This window comes from Sus scrofa, chromosome 14, assembly GCF_054392235.1.
Source record: "Sus scrofa isolate SSC_HxYL_T2T_F1_AM1 chromosome 14, Sscrofa_HxYL_maternal_Yorkshire_Landrace_v2.0, whole genome shotgun sequence".
Taxonomy (NCBI): domain Eukaryota; kingdom Metazoa; phylum Chordata; class Mammalia; order Artiodactyla; family Suidae; genus Sus; species Sus scrofa.
The window spans coordinates 136,275,037-136,292,676 of record NC_139396.1 but is presented as its reverse complement, the minus strand read 5'-3'; the positions used below and the strand labels follow the sequence as shown (position 1 = coordinate 136,292,676).

General features: G+C 51.8%; 2 protein-coding genes and 1 long non-coding RNA gene across 8 annotated transcripts in view; 1 reads left to right on the top strand and 2 right to left on the bottom strand.

The window, feature by feature from the left end:
- PCGF6 (polycomb group ring finger 6) overlaps positions 1-17,640 on the top strand; it is a 1,082,924-nt gene that overhangs the window by 675,544 nt on the left and 389,740 nt on the right. The gene's annotated exons all lie outside the window — the stretch shown is intronic.
- The window catches only part of SUFU (SUFU negative regulator of hedgehog signaling), a 127,477-nt gene that overhangs the window by 16,548 nt on the left and 93,289 nt on the right, over positions 1-17,640 (bottom strand). For all 6 annotated transcript variants that reach the window (XM_084995329.1, XM_021072750.2, XM_084995328.1 and 3 more), the window contains 2 exons: positions 16,085-16,196; positions 597-731 (listed from right to left, as the gene is read on the bottom strand). In XM_084995329.1, the coding sequence (XP_084851455.1) occupies positions 597-731; positions 16,085-16,196 (247 nt within the window). The remainder of the gene's footprint in view (positions 1-596; positions 732-16,084; positions 16,197-17,640) is intronic.
- Positions 8,064-11,875, bottom strand: LOC146397031 (uncharacterized). Its single transcript, XR_014826856.1, has 2 exons — positions 9,273-11,875; positions 8,064-8,270 (listed from the first exon to the last, which is right to left on the bottom strand). It is a non-coding gene; the product is annotated as an uncharacterized LOC146397031 (long non-coding RNA).

Here is a 17,640-nt window from a genome sequence, read left to right as displayed (position 1 = left end):
AAAAAAAAAAAAAAAAAAAAGTGAGGGTGGAATCCCTGAGGGCTGTGGACAAAGCCAGCTGTAACAGGTTCAGCCCAACACAGCATCCCCAGGCAGAAAGCTGAATTCTGGCCACAGGGCTGGGTCTCTGGCTCAGCAGACAGCAGCAGAAGGGACACAGCTGGACTTTTTGGTCCCTCAAGGAGTCTGCTGTGCTGGCCACGGGGTTTGGAAAACTGAGTGTTTTGCACGGAAAAGCAGCAAGCAGGAGAAAAGAGCGCCCCACTGTCTGGAACCCGGCCCTGCTACCCCAGTGGTACTGGAGATGTTGCCACCTCAGACTCTGGGCTGGTGGGATGGCAGGGTGTCTGAGACCCTCTAGTCACTGACGCTTCCTAAGGCAACAGGGCTGGGCAACACTCCTCTGAGAAAGGAGAGTTCTTCAGCCCAGCAGGGGCTACTGGGGGGCTCAGGGTCCACAGGCTCCCTCACAGGCCCAAGATGGAATGGCCTGACTAGCTCTTCTTCCTCCCTGGGCCCCAGACTCCACCTCAGTGTGGGGGACAAGTACAGGCCTGGTGGCTCCTTGGCGCCAAGCTGTATGCTGTGGGGCTCACCTGAGGCAAAGAGGAATGAGGGCTCCCGACTCCTGGTTGAATTTCAGATGTACACTCTCGAGCTGCCGTGTGCGGATCAGCTCATGGGGAATAATGGCCGTGGAGCTGTCGCTTTCCAGGCTGTCTTTGCGGCTCCTGTGAAGCAAGCACAGGCACAGGTTCAGCACCAGGTGAAAACCTCAGGGAGGAGCAGGATGGGAGGTTCTTGGGCTGGGCTCCTGAGTAACCTCAATGGTCATTAATTCTAATAATAGCAACAGCCACCGTTCACTCACCTGCCAGGTGCCCCCCACCGTGCTGAGTGAGGCCCCTCTCACTGATCACTCCTCATGGCGCCCCCATGAGGTGGACACTATTATTGTAGCCCTTTTACAGATAAGGAGCCCAGGATCAGAGAGGGGAAGGAACCAGTCCAGGTTGCAGAGCGGAGATGGTGGAGCTGCTATTTGGTTGCAGGAAGATCTGATTCTGAAGCCTCATCTTTGGCCAACACGCTATACAAAAGCTCATGTCAGGAGTTCCTGCTGTGGCCCAGTGGAAATGAGTATCCATGAGGTTGTGGGTTCAATCCCTGGCCTTGCCCACTGGTTGAGGATCTGGTGTTGCTGTGAGCTGTGGTGTAGGTCACAGATACGTCTCGGATCTGGCGTTACTGTGGCTGTGGCATAGTCTGGCAGCTACAGCTCTGATTTAACCCCTAGCCTGGGAACTTCCATATATCGTGGGTGTGGGCTCTCTTCCAAAAAAGTAAAAGTTCATGTCACAGTGGCCTGCTCTTCCCTAGGATGGCCTCAGGGGCTTCTGGGAGCCCTTCTACCCCTGCCCTGGCACCTCAGTCCCCAAGTTCTCCAAGGCTGAAAGCGTGGCTCTGAAAGCTTCCTCCCAGCTGTCCCCGAGAAGGCTGCGACATCAGAGCAGGCACAAGGCTTGGATTCTGCTGGTGGCCAGGAGCTGCCTTGACATACCCTTCATCCTGCAGGACATGACACAGTCCTCATCCAGGGGTGGAAACTGGGCTCTCAGGAGTCAGATCAGTGAGCCTGGCTGGGCAGCAGGACCGGGCTGCCACCCTGCTGGGCTTCGCGGGCCCCAGGAGCCCTGTACCAGATTCCTCCTGACTGTGGTCCCAGCCACAGCGAACTCACTGCTCCCTCATGCTTCCTCCCATCCTGCTTCCCACCCACAGCTTGCTCCACAGCTGGGCCACGGGGCCCCTTTGCAATCTAAGATTGGCTCTCTCAAATTCAGCTGCCCCACTAACAACCTCTCAAATCTGCCTGGGCCAGAAATGAGGGTTACCCACTGATCTCATTCAAAAGGCCGGATCCTGGTTTGGGCTGTGAATCTCAGAACAATTCCCCAAGTGTCCATCAAAATACTGGGTGAGAAGCTCTCGTTATTTATCATTCAAGCAGCAGGAGCCACCCAGGATGTCTGGGCTCCGCAGTCGCACAGTCCGTGGGGGCCCAATCTCCTTACACACTGGGGGGGCTCTGGGGCCTGTGGCCCATGAGGCATCCAAAATGCAGAGCACCTCCCCACAGGGAGGATGTGAGGGCAGCAGGCGTGATGGAGGTGACATCAGACAGCACGGGGCCCTGCAGAGACAGGGGCCTGCAGAGACAGGGGCTTATAAAACCCCCAAAGTGACAGGGTCATTCCCACAAGCTGGGAGGATCCACCCCCAGATGTGACTGCCCTTTCTCAAGGCGGTCCCTTCCCCTGCTTTCCTAAAGCCAACTCTGCAACTGCACTTTGCCCTGGCGTCTCCTTTGACAAACCCTTTCATAAGACCTGTGGAGGAGGCAAACACACTGGCCAAGAGGATCATGGAATTTCAGGGCTGGAAGGGAGCTCTGGGGTTGTTTAATCTGCCTCTTTCCTTGACAAAGGAGCGCTGGCAACGTGGCCAAGGCCACAGAGCTGGGTTGTGGCAGGCCCCGGGTGGGGGCCTCGGACCTCTGACCAGCTCTCCTCCCCTTTCACCCTGGCCTCTCCACCTCCCTTCTGAGGGGGGGAACCCCAACACCACCTCTCAGAGGGTGCCCTCGGGGCTCAGATAAGAGCAGAACTCAGGAAGGACAGCAGGCAGACTCTCTGGCGAGCCCTTGCTCTGCTCCAGGGTAAGGAGTCCAGATTCACTGGCGAGTCCTCACCGCAAGTGCCTCAGGTAGGTTCTTCTATGGTTAACTCTTCTTGTGCCGTGAGGGAACCTCAGCTCAGAGAGGGGAGGTGACAAGCTTACAGTCACAGAGCGAGTCTAAGAGGAAGAGCCAGGGCGCGGAGTCTCACTATCACTTCCCTGTGCCACCGCTGAGACATGCCACCGCCACCGGGCTCCCGAAAGGCCTGGCTGCCAGGTAGGGCCTCTGAGCCTGCGAAGCTGGCGGGCCCCTCTGGCACGGGCAAAAATGCTGCTGAATAGCGGCTGGGGGTGGGGCTGGGAGAGCAGAATCAACAGCACACAGGGCTAGAGACGTCTCAAGCTGGAGGGAAAAATAAATTGTTGAAAGTCAGCTAAAGTCACCTTGGTAACTGCTACAACACACTCACCCGGAACGAGGACATCAAACCCAAGTGCAAACAGCTTTAAAGAAATGGAAAAGAACTTAATCATCTGAAGAATTAATGTGACAAGTGCCCACATTTACACCTCCCACCAACCTTCAATCATTTGAAAACGTACTTTAATCTTTTAAGAAAAAAAAAAAAAATTGCAAAATGCTAGATCTGCAGTCCTGGAGCTTGGGTATTTCCGGCATGCTGCTTCAATGGAAACGCGGCTGCTCCACACACACAGGAGCCCAGCTTTTTGCTGATTTGTTTTTTCTGGACATCGATGCAGAAGCATGAATTATTTGTGTGGGCTGGGTGAGGTATTAAATCTGCAGCCGACACAGGTTTGCAATGTTTTGCATGGTTGTCAGCTTAATCTTAGTCATAAAAAAATAAGTAGTGTGCTCGCCAGCGTGGCCTAATTTTTCAGCTGGGCTGTTTTCTCCCTGAGTTCCTTGCAGAGGGGAAAGGCTGAGCTTCAGGGCTGGAAGGGAGAAGGGTTCCCAGGGAAGCATGGGGGCTGCTGGGGAGACGGGGCCCGGGGATCAAGGATGCTCTGGAGGGCGGAACAGCTAATACAGGTTTGAGGTTTGAGTCCAAGATGACCTTGGGCAAATAACCTTTATCTGAGTTTCACGCTCCTCTTGATGGGAGGAATGACATTGAAGGATTAAGTGAGCTGGCCCAGGTGAAGCAGGTAACAGTGCTGGAGAGGCAGTAGGTGTTCTAAATGTCGGTGGGATGCAGTAACAGGATGTTAGCTGGCTGCCTCTAGAAGTCTATCCGTTCCCTGTGCAGAAATGTTGACAGCTTAACAGAGACTTATTTGCCTTTATCCTGGGCTCAGAATCCAACTGCCTCTGGCCAAGTCGCTTGTTCTGGGCAAAGCTCCTTGCCCTGGGTTTGGTAGAGGGGCCTTCTGAGTTGGGGCCTGAAGGGCCCTGACTCCCTGAGCAGACCCTGTGGGCCCTGGTTAACCGCTGGTGCTCTGGGAAGGCCCAACTACAGGCCAACAAAACCCCTTGAGGCCTTTGTTTTACTGAGGGACGTGCTGGCAGGGCTGCCTTCCTGCGCAATGAGCACAATCGGCCTTCCTGTAATTCTCATCTGCTGGTCCTCAAGTCTCCCAGAAGTAGTTTAATCCATCCTCCATGACAGCCTTTTAAATCCCCAAGGCTGCTCCCAGAGCCCAACAAGAGTTTCTCTTTTCCAGTATTTGTGGCCCCAACTTGCAACTACATTCTTAAGATAAGGCTCTGAAATCTTCCATCCAGCCAAGTCACTCTCCCTTGGATTCACTCTAGCTTGTCAAAGCCAGAATGTCATGTCTGGTAGTAAAGTGTCATGTGTGGAAATAAATACAATATGTGGTCTAACCAGCACAGATCACAGAGGGACTGTGAGCTTTCTTGTTTGGGATACTTTATTTCCATTAAAACTGTCATCGGATTGTCTATTCTTTGTAACCTCATCATACCACCAACTCATACTGCACTCCCTGTCAGCAAAATCTCCCCCTGGCTTTCTCCCATGGGCTGAGCTTAGCACCCTTCTCCCCCACCTGGCATGTAACCTGGATGATTTGGTGCTTAGAACAGAGCTCTCTGCATTATCTGGCTGGAGCACCAAGCAGTCCAGATATGGCTGAAACCTGACCCTGACACCCATCACACTGGCATTCCCCCACCCCGCCCCCTGACTTCATTCACATCGTGGACAAAACCGATAAACTAGCCATCGATGTTCTCATCCCAGGCTCTGATGGAACAGCGAAAAGGACAGGGCCAGGCAGACAGCAGAAAGACTGACATCATTACTCTCTGCCTATGCTTATCCAACCGATTATGAATCAACCCAACCATCCCATCACTGAGCCCCTCACCCTCCTGGATGCTCTGTAGACATTTCTCTTTCCTGCCAACAATGACATCAGAAGACACCCTCAAAGTGTCTTGCTAACCCCCACCTATATAAGGCCTACAGCGCTTCCGTTGCCTACCAAGTAGAAATAGGTCAAGGGTTTCTAAAAAGGCAGTGTGGATGGTCTGGCCGGCCTGACTCTTGGTGAATCCATGCTGACTCTCAGGGCTCACTGTTTCTCCTCCCAGAGTGTTCATTCACAGCCTACTCGCTGAATAATCTAGTCCAGGATTTTCCCTGTGAGTTGACACCAAACTCACTGGTCTAGAGAGATCAAGATGCTTCCTTTTTTTTTTTTTTTTTTTTTTTGAGTGCTTTCAGTCTGCCAGCATCTCTATCCCATTTCCTTAAAGATAACCGACAGCAGCTTCACAAATCTCATCTGCCAGTTGGACTGGTATTCTGGGGTGCAATACCTGTGCACCAGGCGATCTGAAATCAGGGCTTTGATCCTCTTGTCAATGCCTGCATGACTCATTCTTTTTGAGATGGAAGCCTAACAGACTTGACTAAATTTTTGCCGCCTCTCTGCCTCTGATTTACGTTACTCTGTCCAAACAATGGGGCCTAGGTTTTCTTCTTCTTGTTCCAAACAGAAGTACAAAAAATAAAGTCCTTTTTGCTGATCAAAGCACTTTCTTGCAAGACTCAAGTTCTTCTTGAATTTCAGCTTTTCTTGACCTTGTTCCTTAAAGTCTGGGTTCTTATAACATACTTCTCCTTCCACCTTTTGTTCACATTCTTCAAGTTATATACATTCTGAGCTACATAAAGAATTATCTGCACGTCCATACTGCTCCCTACAGGTACCACATCTCCTTTTAGTTTTTAGGGAACTATTGGCACTAATAATATTAAGAGGTACCTTTTTTTTTTTTTTTTTTGGCTTTTTGCCTTTTTGCCTTTTCTAGGGTCGCTCCCACAGCATATGGAGGTTCTCAGGCTAGGGGTCTAATTGGAGCTGTGCCACTGGCCTACACCAGAGCCATAGCAACATGGGATCCCAGCCGCGTCTGCGACCTACACCACAGCTCACAGCAACGCTGGATCTTTAACCCACTGAGCAAGGCCAGGGACTGAACCCGCAACCTCATGGTTCCTAGTTGAATTCGTTAACCACTGCGCCACAAAGGGAACTCCAAGAGGTACCTTTTATTGAGTACAGACTCTGATGCCAGATCCTAAGCTAAACCCTTATGGACTTTGTTTCTTTCATTTCTGTAACAACCCTATAAACAGGAATTGTGTTTCCCATTTTACAGATGAAGAAACTGAAACTTGGGTTTTTAGATAACTAGCCCAAAGTCACACGATGGGCAAATAAAGGGCTGAGACAAAAACCCCAGTGATGCCAGCGAAAATGTAACCACAGTATTTCTCAAGAGTCTCCCCATGCTTTTGAGTGGTCTTTCCTCCTGAGGTTTCAAGGCCATGAAGATGCATCAATTTTTTCCCCTCAATTCTTAAAGGAACTGCTTCCTAGAAGCCATGGCAGGGCTTCCCAAAGGGAATTTGATGAAATTTTAGGAGAAGCTTCTAGAAAAGAAGATCTGGCAAAGGCTGGATGTCACACACTGTGTCTTAGATTAGAGATTCACAAAATGTTGGCATTTTGAAGACTCTGAGGAGGACAACAGAGGGCAAAAAGCCAGTTTCACTTTGTGTAAGCCAATACCTTACAACCGTAGCCACAGGAAGCTCTTTTCACTTAATCCCCGACAAACCTCCCTAAAGGGGTGTGGGGACCCTCCCTTTGGAGACTACTGGCCAGAAAGTGCATGGACGGGCCCTAGGGTTTTCCTGCCAAGCACTCTTTCCAAGGCCTTGTTGCTCCTCCTCCATCGGCCTCCTTGCTGGTCAGAGTCAGGTGTATACCCGAGCGCCCCCATCACTCCCTTCACTCTGTGACACACACACAAAGCTCACCTCAGCTCAGCCTGATGCCCAGGAAGCGGAAGTTCCTCTGCGTGGCCAAGGCTCACCTTGGTGCCAATTTTGTGATTTTTACCTGGAATGTGTCATCCTTCCTTTTCACTGTGCAGGGAAAGCTGTAACACAGTTTCTTTTTTTTCTTTTTGCTTTTTAGGGCTGCACCCGCGGCATATGGAGGTTCCCAGGCTAGGGGTCGAATTGGAGCTATAGCTGCCGGCCTACACCACAGCCACAGCAAAGTGGGATCCGAGCCATGTCTGCGACCTACACCACAGCTCATGGCAACAATGGATCCTTAACCCACTGAGCGAGGCCAGGGATCGAACCCACATCCTCATGGATCCTAGTCGAACTCATTAACCGCTGAGCCACAAAGGGAACTCCCTGGGAACTCCTTTTTTAAAGTTTAAAGAATCAAATAGTTCTATAAGGTTCATTACAATAGCAAGTAGTCTTCCCATTCCCCACTCCTCAGAGACAACCACTCTCATCTGTTAGCTGATTCTTCTAGTATTTTCCACAATACCTCTAATATACTTTATTTCAACTTCCTGGTATTCCCTTTTCAGGCTTTACCTATATCCCCTATGTATTTATTTCCTTTATACATTTATTTATTTATTTGCTCTTTTAGGGCTGCACCCTCAGCATATAGAGGTTCCCAGGCTAGGGGTCTAATTGGAGCTACAGCTGCCGGCCTACACCACAGCCACAGCAATGCAGGATCTGAGCCGTGTCTGCGACCTACACCACAGCTCACGGCAATGCCGGATCTTTAACCCACTGAGCAAGGGCAGGAATCGAACCCAAAACCTCATGGTTCCTAGTCGGATTCGTTTCCTCTGTGCCACAACAGGAATGCCACATTTATTTATTTGTTTATTTATTTATTGACTTCCTGCTACAGAAGATGAGCTTCTAGCTCCCCTTGCATTCCATCCTTCTCCCTGCCCCATACTGCAAGTTTGTTTGGATCAGTATTATGTTATTATTCTATACTAATGCTATGTATAGCTAAGCCATGTAATGTACTATGATTATATTCCCTTTCTAGTGTAATTTCTTTTTTTTCTCTCTTTCTTTCTTTTTTTTTTTTTTTGTCTTTTTTAGGGCCATACCATCGGCACATGGAATTTCCCAGGCCAGGGGGTGAATTGGAGCTGTTGCTGCCGGCCATGGCCATGGCCGGCAGCCACAGCAACTCAGGATCCAAGCCGACTCTGCGACCTACACCACAACTCATGGCAACGCCAGATCCTTAACCCACTGAGCAAGGCCAGGGATCGAACCCACAACCTATGGCTCCTAGTTGGGTTCGTTAACCACTGCGCCACGATGGGAACTTCCTCTTTCTAGTGTAATTTCTATTTTCCTTGCATTTAATAACTGTTTTGCTTTTCTACGTGTTTATCACCAATCCTAAACTACCAATGGCCTAAGGTTCTCCTAAGACTTTCAAATACATCAAATACTCATCAACCTGATCTTCTTCAAGACATTTCTCCCGAGGAGCCTTCCAAACCACTCCAGTCCAAACTGTCTGCCTTCTGTTCTTGCTGCATAGCTGTTGTCATGGGATAACCCCTCACCTTCACGCTGGCGATCCCCCCTGCCTCTTCTCAAGCTGGATCCCATTTCCTGATCCCTGTATGTCTTCCTTAATCGTTTCTAAGGAGCACGTCGTGTAGCAGCTTTCACTTTATTTTTTAGTATGCTTCCCTCTGAACTGCCACCCTCAGTGGTCTTCAGGCAAACTAAAATGTCAGCTTTACTCTTGTGCACTGGTACGGAGATATTCAAGGCCCTCTTGCCAGTTATTTTTTCCTCTGAATTGGCAGGCACCTCCTCCTTTATCTCTTTTACTGGCAGACCCAGTGGTGTAGAGGCCTAGCTCTGGATTCAAATAACACAAGGTTCAAATTTTGGCTCTAGGAGTTCCTGCTGTGGGTCAGCAGGTTACGAGCCGGCAAGTATCCACGAGGACTCGGGTTCAATTCCTGGCCTTGCTCAGTGGGTTAAGGATCCGGTGTTGCTGTGAGCTGTGGCATAGGTTGCAGGTGTGGCTTAGATCCTGTGTTGCTGTGGCTGTGGCCTAGGCCGGTGGCTACAGCTCTGATTAGACCCCTAGCCTGGGAACTTCCATATGCCATGGGTGTGGCCCTAAAAAGACCAAAAAAAAAAAAAAAAAAAAAAATTGGCTCTGAATTTTTTTTTTTTTGGTCTGCAACTTATACCACAGTTCACGGCAACGTCAGATCCTTAACCTACTGACTGGGGCCAAGGATGGAACCCACATCCTCATGGATACTAGTCGGGTTTGTTACCACTGAGCTGCAATGGGAACTCGGGCTCTGAATCTTATTCATCTTGCCTCATTGACCCAAGGAAGTTATACAATCTATCTAAGCCTCCATGTTCTAGTTTGTAAAATGGTGACAAAAGTAGCCCACAACATAGGGTTGGCACACAGAAATACTTAATAAACTGCCTGCTTGGCACACAGAAATACTTAATAAACTGCCTGCTTGGCCACAAGAACCTGTCCGGCCCAGGAGTCTTCCTGTATTGGGAGCACAGAGGGGTGGTTTATGGGATGGCTCAGAGGCAGACCTCAATAATTCAGCAATTGATCTACATCTCTTTCTTTTTTTAACTGCCTGTCTACATAACACATTCTATATTTACACATCCCACTGTCTAAGGTGAGTTTTTACATATCCTAACAGCCGTCTCCTTCCAGTATCAAGATAGACTCCGGATTTCTAGAACTGCACAGCTTACAGTGCATGCCCCTGTTCACCCCACCCACGCTTTACAGACTGACAGGACCGTCTCCATGTTTCCTCTCCATCTTGGTCTCTACAGATCGAAAAATCTGAACTTTTCCATTCCAGCCTGAGGGTGTTGGTCGCATTCTATCAATGGCAGCAAGTGTGGAAAGGAGAGGCGTCCAACCACCGAGACTTCTTTTAGCCACAATCCCAGTCCTGTGACAGCGATGACGTCCACACTGGCCACACAACTTGGGGCCTTCTCCTTGGGGACGTCCGGGAGCAGGAACCAGGGCACCCGGGTTGGCAACTATTCAGAAGTGAAGTGGGTTTGGCCTGCTGGGCCCAGCCCAACCCCTGGCTTCTGCCTGTAGCCTGGGAGATTACCCCTTTTGCTTTCAGACTGCTGCTGACGAAAGCTCTGAACTTTCCAGAGAAAGAACCACTTGCGAGTTTCCCCTGAACAGCAGGACTGGGACAGGGTGTGGGTGGGGTGAGGGCACCGTTTACCTTCGCAGTTACTGTTAAGCCCAAGGCTGGGTGACCTGAGTTCTGACACAGGAGTAAAAGGCCTTACAAAGTCAGTGGCAAACACCAGAAACCAAATGATAAACCAGCATGTGCGTGGCGAACATCCCAAGAAGGGAGCATCATGAGAGAACAGACTGGAGTGTGGGTGAGAAAGACAGTGAGTAAAACTTGTGTGAAGGCTGGTGCATTCCTTCATCAACTACCAACTCCCCGGACACCGGGGGCTCCGGCCGCAGCCTGTGGTCTGACACGGTGGGAGCTGAGGACCTCTGCTTTCCCGAGGGAGCCTGCTCAGGCCGGAGCCCAGGGCTTTCTGTTTTGGAGCCAGTGAGTCATTTCCTCTCTCCAGCTCTCACCTTTGAGCCCTCCTTTTCCCTTCCCTGGAGAAGTGACTCACTGCTGAAGTGTTGGGTGACACTGAGGATCAAGGATGGGCGATAAAAATACTCCTGATTGTGTAACTCGAGGAAGAGAGGCGCAGTTTGGACTGAGAAGTTAACGTGCTGGCCATGAACTCTGAGGCTGGGGTGTTAACAATGGCCGCGGCTTCACCTCTTTGGGGAAGTGGACAGAGACTGGGGTGCAAACAGAAATTCAGCCATGCAGCATTGCTGCGGGGCCCTCGTCCTGCGCTTTCAAACAGGTATTTCTGAGAAAGACGGGCACGCAGCCAGCCAAGTGTGGATCACAGAGGCCTGGGCCCTTCCTCCCACTGACCCTGGGGGGTCTGGCTGGGCCCCTGAGAACAGGGCTGTTTCTTTTGGGGTCTCCTCTCCAGGGAAAACAACGGTGCTTCCTCAGAGTGGGAGTGGTGAGGAGAGACAGTGTGACAGTCGTGAGCTCTGGGCAGGTCACCACACTGACATGACAGAGCCCTCAGAGCAGGGTTACCCGAGACTGCCCTGTGTGCGGGAAGCCATGAAAGAGCCCAGCTGTTTTCCCAGATGGAAACTCACCTTCCTTCACCCAATGCACTGGATGCAAACGAGATATTTTCTTCTTCTAATTAATCTTCATGGGCCTCGTAGGCTGAGCAAAACAAAACACAATTTTCTCTAAAGGGTGACTCCCTGGTCAGGTCACAAGCTATTCAAGATGGGAAAAGAGGCAACAGAGTCACCTCATTCAAAAGGTTAAACAGATGGGAGCAGAGGCATTCATAAAAGTGGAGAGAAATATGTGCGTGCGTTGTGTGCATGGTGGGGGGGAGGGTGCAGCTGAAAATGTCACAACAAGAGAAATCATGCTACAGAACCCTAATTTTCCAGAAAATTAAAGCAACAGGGAAACAAAACAAAACCTTAAAAGCTGCTGGTGCAATTCCAAAAGATGAGAAACTGCTCAGCAATGATGGCTAGTTTGCATTTTTTTTTTTTTTTTTTTTTTTTTTTTTCCTTTTTGGTTGCTCCTGCAGCATGTAGAAGTTCCTGGGCCAGGAATCGAACCGATGCCACAGCAGCAACCCAAGCCGCAGCAGTGACAATGCCAGGTCTTTAACTCACGGAGCCACAGAGGAACTCCTTAGTTTGCTTTTTTTTTTTGTCTTTTTGCCATTTCTTGGGCTGCTCCCTCGGCATATGGAGGTTCTCAGGCTAGGGGTCGAATCGGAGCTGTGGCCGCCAGCCTACGCCAGAGCCACAGCAATGCAGGATCCGAGCCTCGTCTGCAACCTACACCACAGCTCACAGCAACGCCGGATCATTAACCCACTGAACGAGGCCAGGGATCGAACCCGCAACCTCATGGTTCCTAGCTGGATTCGTTAACCACTGCGCCACGACGGGAACTCCTTTAGTTTGCTTTTTAAAGGTGCCTCAACTAAACTATTCTTTCCACGCAGCCAGGAAACTTTCACGCCAACACGTGAGTACACACACACATGAGCCCTTACCCCTCTTTGGGGGGAGGTTTGGGACCCAGAGAGCGCCTTAAGGGTCCCCTGACCTCAGGCAATGCGTCGCTGGCAGAGGGAGGAAGAGGAGGTCCTGGTACACTTGGGCAGGCTCCCAGAATCAAAGCAAGTTTATAGACATGCAGACCTCCCCACACCATGCACCTGGCCACCCACACCCCCCGGGTCGAGGTGGGAAGGCTGGCAAGCAAAGGCCATGGCTGGCAAAGAACAGCCCATGTCTAACCAGGCAACCTCAGGCAGAGGATGCCCAGTGACTTTTCCGCCTTCAACCCAGGTCCTTACAAAAGTTGGCAGGCATAGTTCTTCAGCCGGGCTCCCCTCAGTGGCACAAAGGAGTTGCTTCCCAAACTCACGCGGGCAGCCAGTGGGAAGGGAGGCGCCAGCAAGCCGAAAGAGGCTTTTCTCAACTGATCATCTTGGGAAAAGCTAGATACAAATTTCATGCCTGGAATGCAGAGGTTGTGAAACGCTGGAAGAAGCCCCAAAGAGGGCCAAGGACTCCCCTTCCAGGAAGGCGGTGGGAGGAGGGCCGGCAGGGCGAGGGGGAGCGGAGCAGGTTACCCAGAGGGGCCTGCCTTTCTGGGAAGCAGGAAGCAAGGCCTCCAGAAAAAAAGAAAGAAATCCCCTAGCCCTGAAGTGGTGGAGGGGCCAGAGACAGGCTTGATTTTGTTTCTGAATATGAAGAAAACAAGGCTTTGTGTCAAAAAGTCCTTCTGGTATAAATGAGCCAATCATGACACGTCTCGTTATCTCTGGGGCTTGGAAGCACCGAGACCCTAGAGTTAAATACAAGCCACGGCTTCCAGTGTGGGGCTTCAGCCTCGTCCTGGTGTCAAGGGAGGGGTCTCCATTCCTGCTCTGACTCGTTAGAGGAGGTCCCCCCATGAAGGTTATCGGACCTCAGAGACACCATCTGGGGCGACCCTCACGTGGTCCCTGAGTGTGGGGTAAGGAAGATGACACTGTGTTAAGAGCTGACTGCCTGCCCCGGGTACCACTCTTTTCTCACCTCGGCCAAGTCCCTTATTAGCCTCTCTGTACGTCAGTTTCCTCATCTGAGAAAGGAAGATTGACTGTGAGGATGGAGTAGGTAAACACGGTGCAGAGCACCTGGACCACAAGTTGCCACATGCTAAGCGTTAGCGGCTAACGAGGGGGGGAAGAGCAAGTTTCCGACTCCCCCCAGGAGGCCAGAGCCCCGCTGCTGATGCTCAGACTCCCTCGGCTCTTCTGGATTTTTTTTTTTTTTTTCCTCTCTTAGGGCTGCACCCGCAGCATATGGAGGTTCCCAGGCTAGGGGTCGAATTGGAGCTACAGTTGCCGGCCTAAACCACAGTCACAGCAACGCTGGATCCGAGGGATCGAACCCGCAACCTCATGGTTTCTAGTCGGATTCGCTTCCGCTGTGCCACGACGGGAACTTCTCCCTCGGCTCTTCTGGACCTCCAGTCTGTCTCCACAGCCTCCTCGACCAGGTTCAGACCCACGAAGACCCACGCGGGAGTCCCAGCCCAGAAAGCCTGACTAAAGGAAATCACATGAAGATGTAACAGGGCCTGTGCCGGTCGCTCCCCCACAGGGACCGGAGCAAACACTGGTGCCAGCACATTTTGGGTTGGCTTTCTCCGTCGCAGTCCATGCGGCTTATCTGAAACAGGGTCAGGTCCCAGGGTGGGCAGCACAGATATTACAGTTGTGCTTGCTAATCTGAACTGAGTCCACCGTCATCGATCCTGAGATAACAGGGAGCTGGAGGCTTGAGGCGGGTGCTGGAAAAATGTTCTTGGCAGGGAAGGGGAACCCATTTCTCAACCAATGGCCAACAAATTGGTAACGAGCACTGCCAACCCAAGAGGAGACGTTCTGATTGCCTTCGGACTGCAGATTCCAGCCCCTGGGAGACCCGCCTGGGCCCTCGAGCTGCGGGGAGGGGAGATGACCCCAGAAGGCTGCCCCTCTGAGCTATTCCCATCCATCGCTCTGCAGCTCAGCCAGCTCGGGCCACAGCGTGGAGGCGGCAGCCTCTGGCTCGTGTCTGCAGACAGCTCTTGGACCAGATCAGATGCCCCACAGCCCAGTAGGCCAAGTCTGGGCTGTATGTGTGCATCCAGAAACCCAGAGCCTCATGGCCCCTTACAAGCTTGGGGGGCAGCGGTTAGAGGTACACCCCTGACAGAGTGAGATCTGAGACTTGGCCCAGCCCCTGCCCCCCTGCTCAGAAACCCAGACCTTCAGAGGTGGAAAGAGCACCTGGACTCTAAGTTACAGGTGACCTGTTTGAGCCTTTAAGCCTTCAGGTACCTCCCGACCTCCCACCAGTGCTACCGGGGCTCAGAGGAAGAGGCCACGCTCAGGGCATGCATGGGAAGGAGTATGGCCCTGGCACAGGGTACAGACGCACAGGTGGAGGGTTTCCAGACACCCCACAACCCAGCCTGGCCATCTGCCTCTGCCAGGGAAGATGGTGCCTGAAGCCAGCTCCTTCAAAGCAGCTGGATGGAGAAACCCACTGGCCAGAGTTGAAAGCTGCTTGGAGGTGGCAGTAGAGGCTTCTCCAGGCCCCTGCCAAGAAAGGTCCATTCTCATGGCTTCAGGATGGCAGATTCGCCAGGTGGGCCATCTTGGGCAGCTGGAAGAACTCTCCCTACTCCACAATCTGCTCCCAGGTTACAGCCTCAGCTTTAACCAGCCAGGCCTCTCCCGTTCCATCCTTGTCAGCTTCTTTCCCTGCTTGTTAAAATTCTAGGGCACCTTTAAGGCCCATCGCACGTTCCTCCTCCTCCAAGAAGCCCTCCCTAATTACTCCAGACCATGATGGTGTGTTCCTTCTGTGGCGCATTAAATCACTACCATTTCTGGGGAACATGATGAACAACTGGAGCTAGAATTCAAAGTAACTATTTCCAACCAATTACATCCAGAGCCAGAATCAGGCCAATAAGTTATTTCAGTTCATGGGCCCCTCCATGAGCCTACACCCCGGATGGCCCCCTGGGCCCTGAGCTCCCACACAGCAAGTGTGTAATAATAAAGACTTCTTAGAAGAAGGACAGATCGCCCTGGTCTTGCAGGAGTGGTCTGCCCCCCTTTTAGCCCAGGGCACAGCAACTTCCTGCCTGGCAGGCGAGGTTCCCGCTCTGGGCTGCCAGCTCCCAGGCGTCCCCTGCCAGCAGCTCTTCCCTAGAGCTGCCCTGGGACTAAGGGCAGAGGGGGGTGCCCTGCTCCAGCTCTGCCCACCATTTGTCCCCTATCAGAGGAAGAGAGGGCAGCAGGAAGTGGCTCTGACCTCTGGGGTGGTCACAGTCCCTTCCAAGGGCTAGAGGAGCTCGTGGGACAGACAGCCGAGGCCTGCAAAGGACTTCCTTTCCCTTCCCTGGGCCCCATGGAAGGGAGGCAGGAAGAAGGGCCTCAGCATCGGCTCCAGTTCAGGGCTGGCCAGACAGGGAGGCCCCCGGGGTTGCAGCTATCAGCCGGAGACCAGGCTCCAGGAAGGAAGGAAGGGCAACTCTGGCCGAGGCCGAGATAAGGAGGGGACTCGTGCTCAGCACAATGGGCTCCCACAAGGCCAGGAGGCCCCAAGTCAGATTTTGCCCCAACTTGGCCTCCCATCTGCTCACGCAGCCCACGTAAATATTTACTGATGTTTGTATTTCTGGCCCGCTGGGTCCCCTCTGAGGCCCTTGTGACCCATAGATCTGAGAGCCCCAGAGACCCTGGATCCATCCAGCAAGGGGTCTGGGCATTGTTCTCTCTCATGCAAGCCACGGGGACAGGCCCTTGAAGACAGAACTGCCCCCTGGGCCCAGTCCCAGGACACGGCTGTCAGGAAGCTGTGCTAACCCCTCTGTGGGCGGGGGACTTACGGGGCCCGGTCGTGGGTGAGGCCATTCTGCCGCTGAGGGTTGATTGGCGGAAGGACAGGTTTGCTGTTGATCTCAAGCCCTCTCCTCAGGGTCTCCCGGATCTGCTCCGTGTCTGCAATGACACCGCTGAGTTACCTGATGGCCCTCGGGGCTCCCAGCATCCCTGTTCGGTCCTGGGACCCTGGCTCTGCAGACGTGCTGGGGAGAGGCTGGTCCTGAGGCCTCCAGGCATCAGCTGTGTGATCTGCGTACAGCATGAGGATGCAGGACAGATGAAGCATCCTGTGCTCTAGAAACTTCTGGTCTGAGGAGCACCATTCTCTTAGGAGACAAGGGATGGCCTCTGGACCTCAGAAGGGCACTCTCCTGGGCAGGGCTCTCCTCCACTCTGCTTTCGCTTCCTACGTCACAGGCTCTAGGCTTACCCTTACCATGGCTCCAGACAGTGACTCACAAGACAGCCACTGCCCAAGACCACCCAGGAGTTCTGCCCACTTAAGGGACTCCAGGAAAGGCCACAAGTGCTCTGCCATGAATGGGTGGTCAGGGGGTGCTGGGTGCTGCCACCCCTTCCCCTCAGGCAGGGTCACTGGGATGCTGAGTCATCTCCTCTCCTCGGGTCCTCTCCCAGGGAGCCCTGTCTCTCCCCAGGGCCGGGAGGTGAGAAAGGAGTCCCCTGGTGGGACTCGTGCTTTGCAAGGTGCTGGTCTTTGTGGTGAAGCTTCCTAGTCTGGTCCCTTACATTGAGATTTTGAGTCTAAGAGTTACTTCTGCAAACAAACACACAAAAAGCAAAGTCATATTGGTTGGTCAAAGGCTTAGAGTAGATGATGGAGGTGATTATGAACTTTTTGAACTGTTTCACTTGTTCCAGTGACATGGATTCTACTTTTACATTTTTTAAAAATAGCCAGTAGTGGCTGAAATTTTGGACAAGATTATGAATCCCTCCTTAAATTACCTCTTTTGTCAAAAGCAATGGAATGATTCTAATAATTGTAGAATTACTTTCTTGGAACCTCCCCAGGACTTGGCATATCATTAGAACAGCGGGAAGGAAAGAAAGGGATCAGATATTTGTACTTGGGGTTTAATCTTTTTTTTTTTTTTTCCCACCTTTTAGGGCCTCACTTGCAGCATATGGAGGTTCCCAGGCTAGGGGTCGAATTGGAGCTACAGCTGCCAGCCTACGCCACAGCCACCGCAACACCAGATCTGAGCTGTGTATGCAACCTACATCATAGTTCATGGCAACACCAGATCCTTAACCCACTGAGCAAGGGCAGGGATCGAACTCACAACCTCGTGGTTTCTAGTCGGATTCATTTCCACTGCACCACGATGGGAACTCCTAATCTGTTCTTTATGGGAAGGAAACCCTTTACAAGTGCTATCACACGTGTTGGTGTTTTATTCAGGACTCTAGGTATCTCATTCTTCAAAAGGTAAGAAAAAGTGGAGGAATAGAGAAAAGAAGTAGAAAGAAAAAACAGCTTTAAATGCAGGTCTATATAAATGGTTGCTTTTCTTTTGGAGTTAGTTTGGGATGCCCCTTC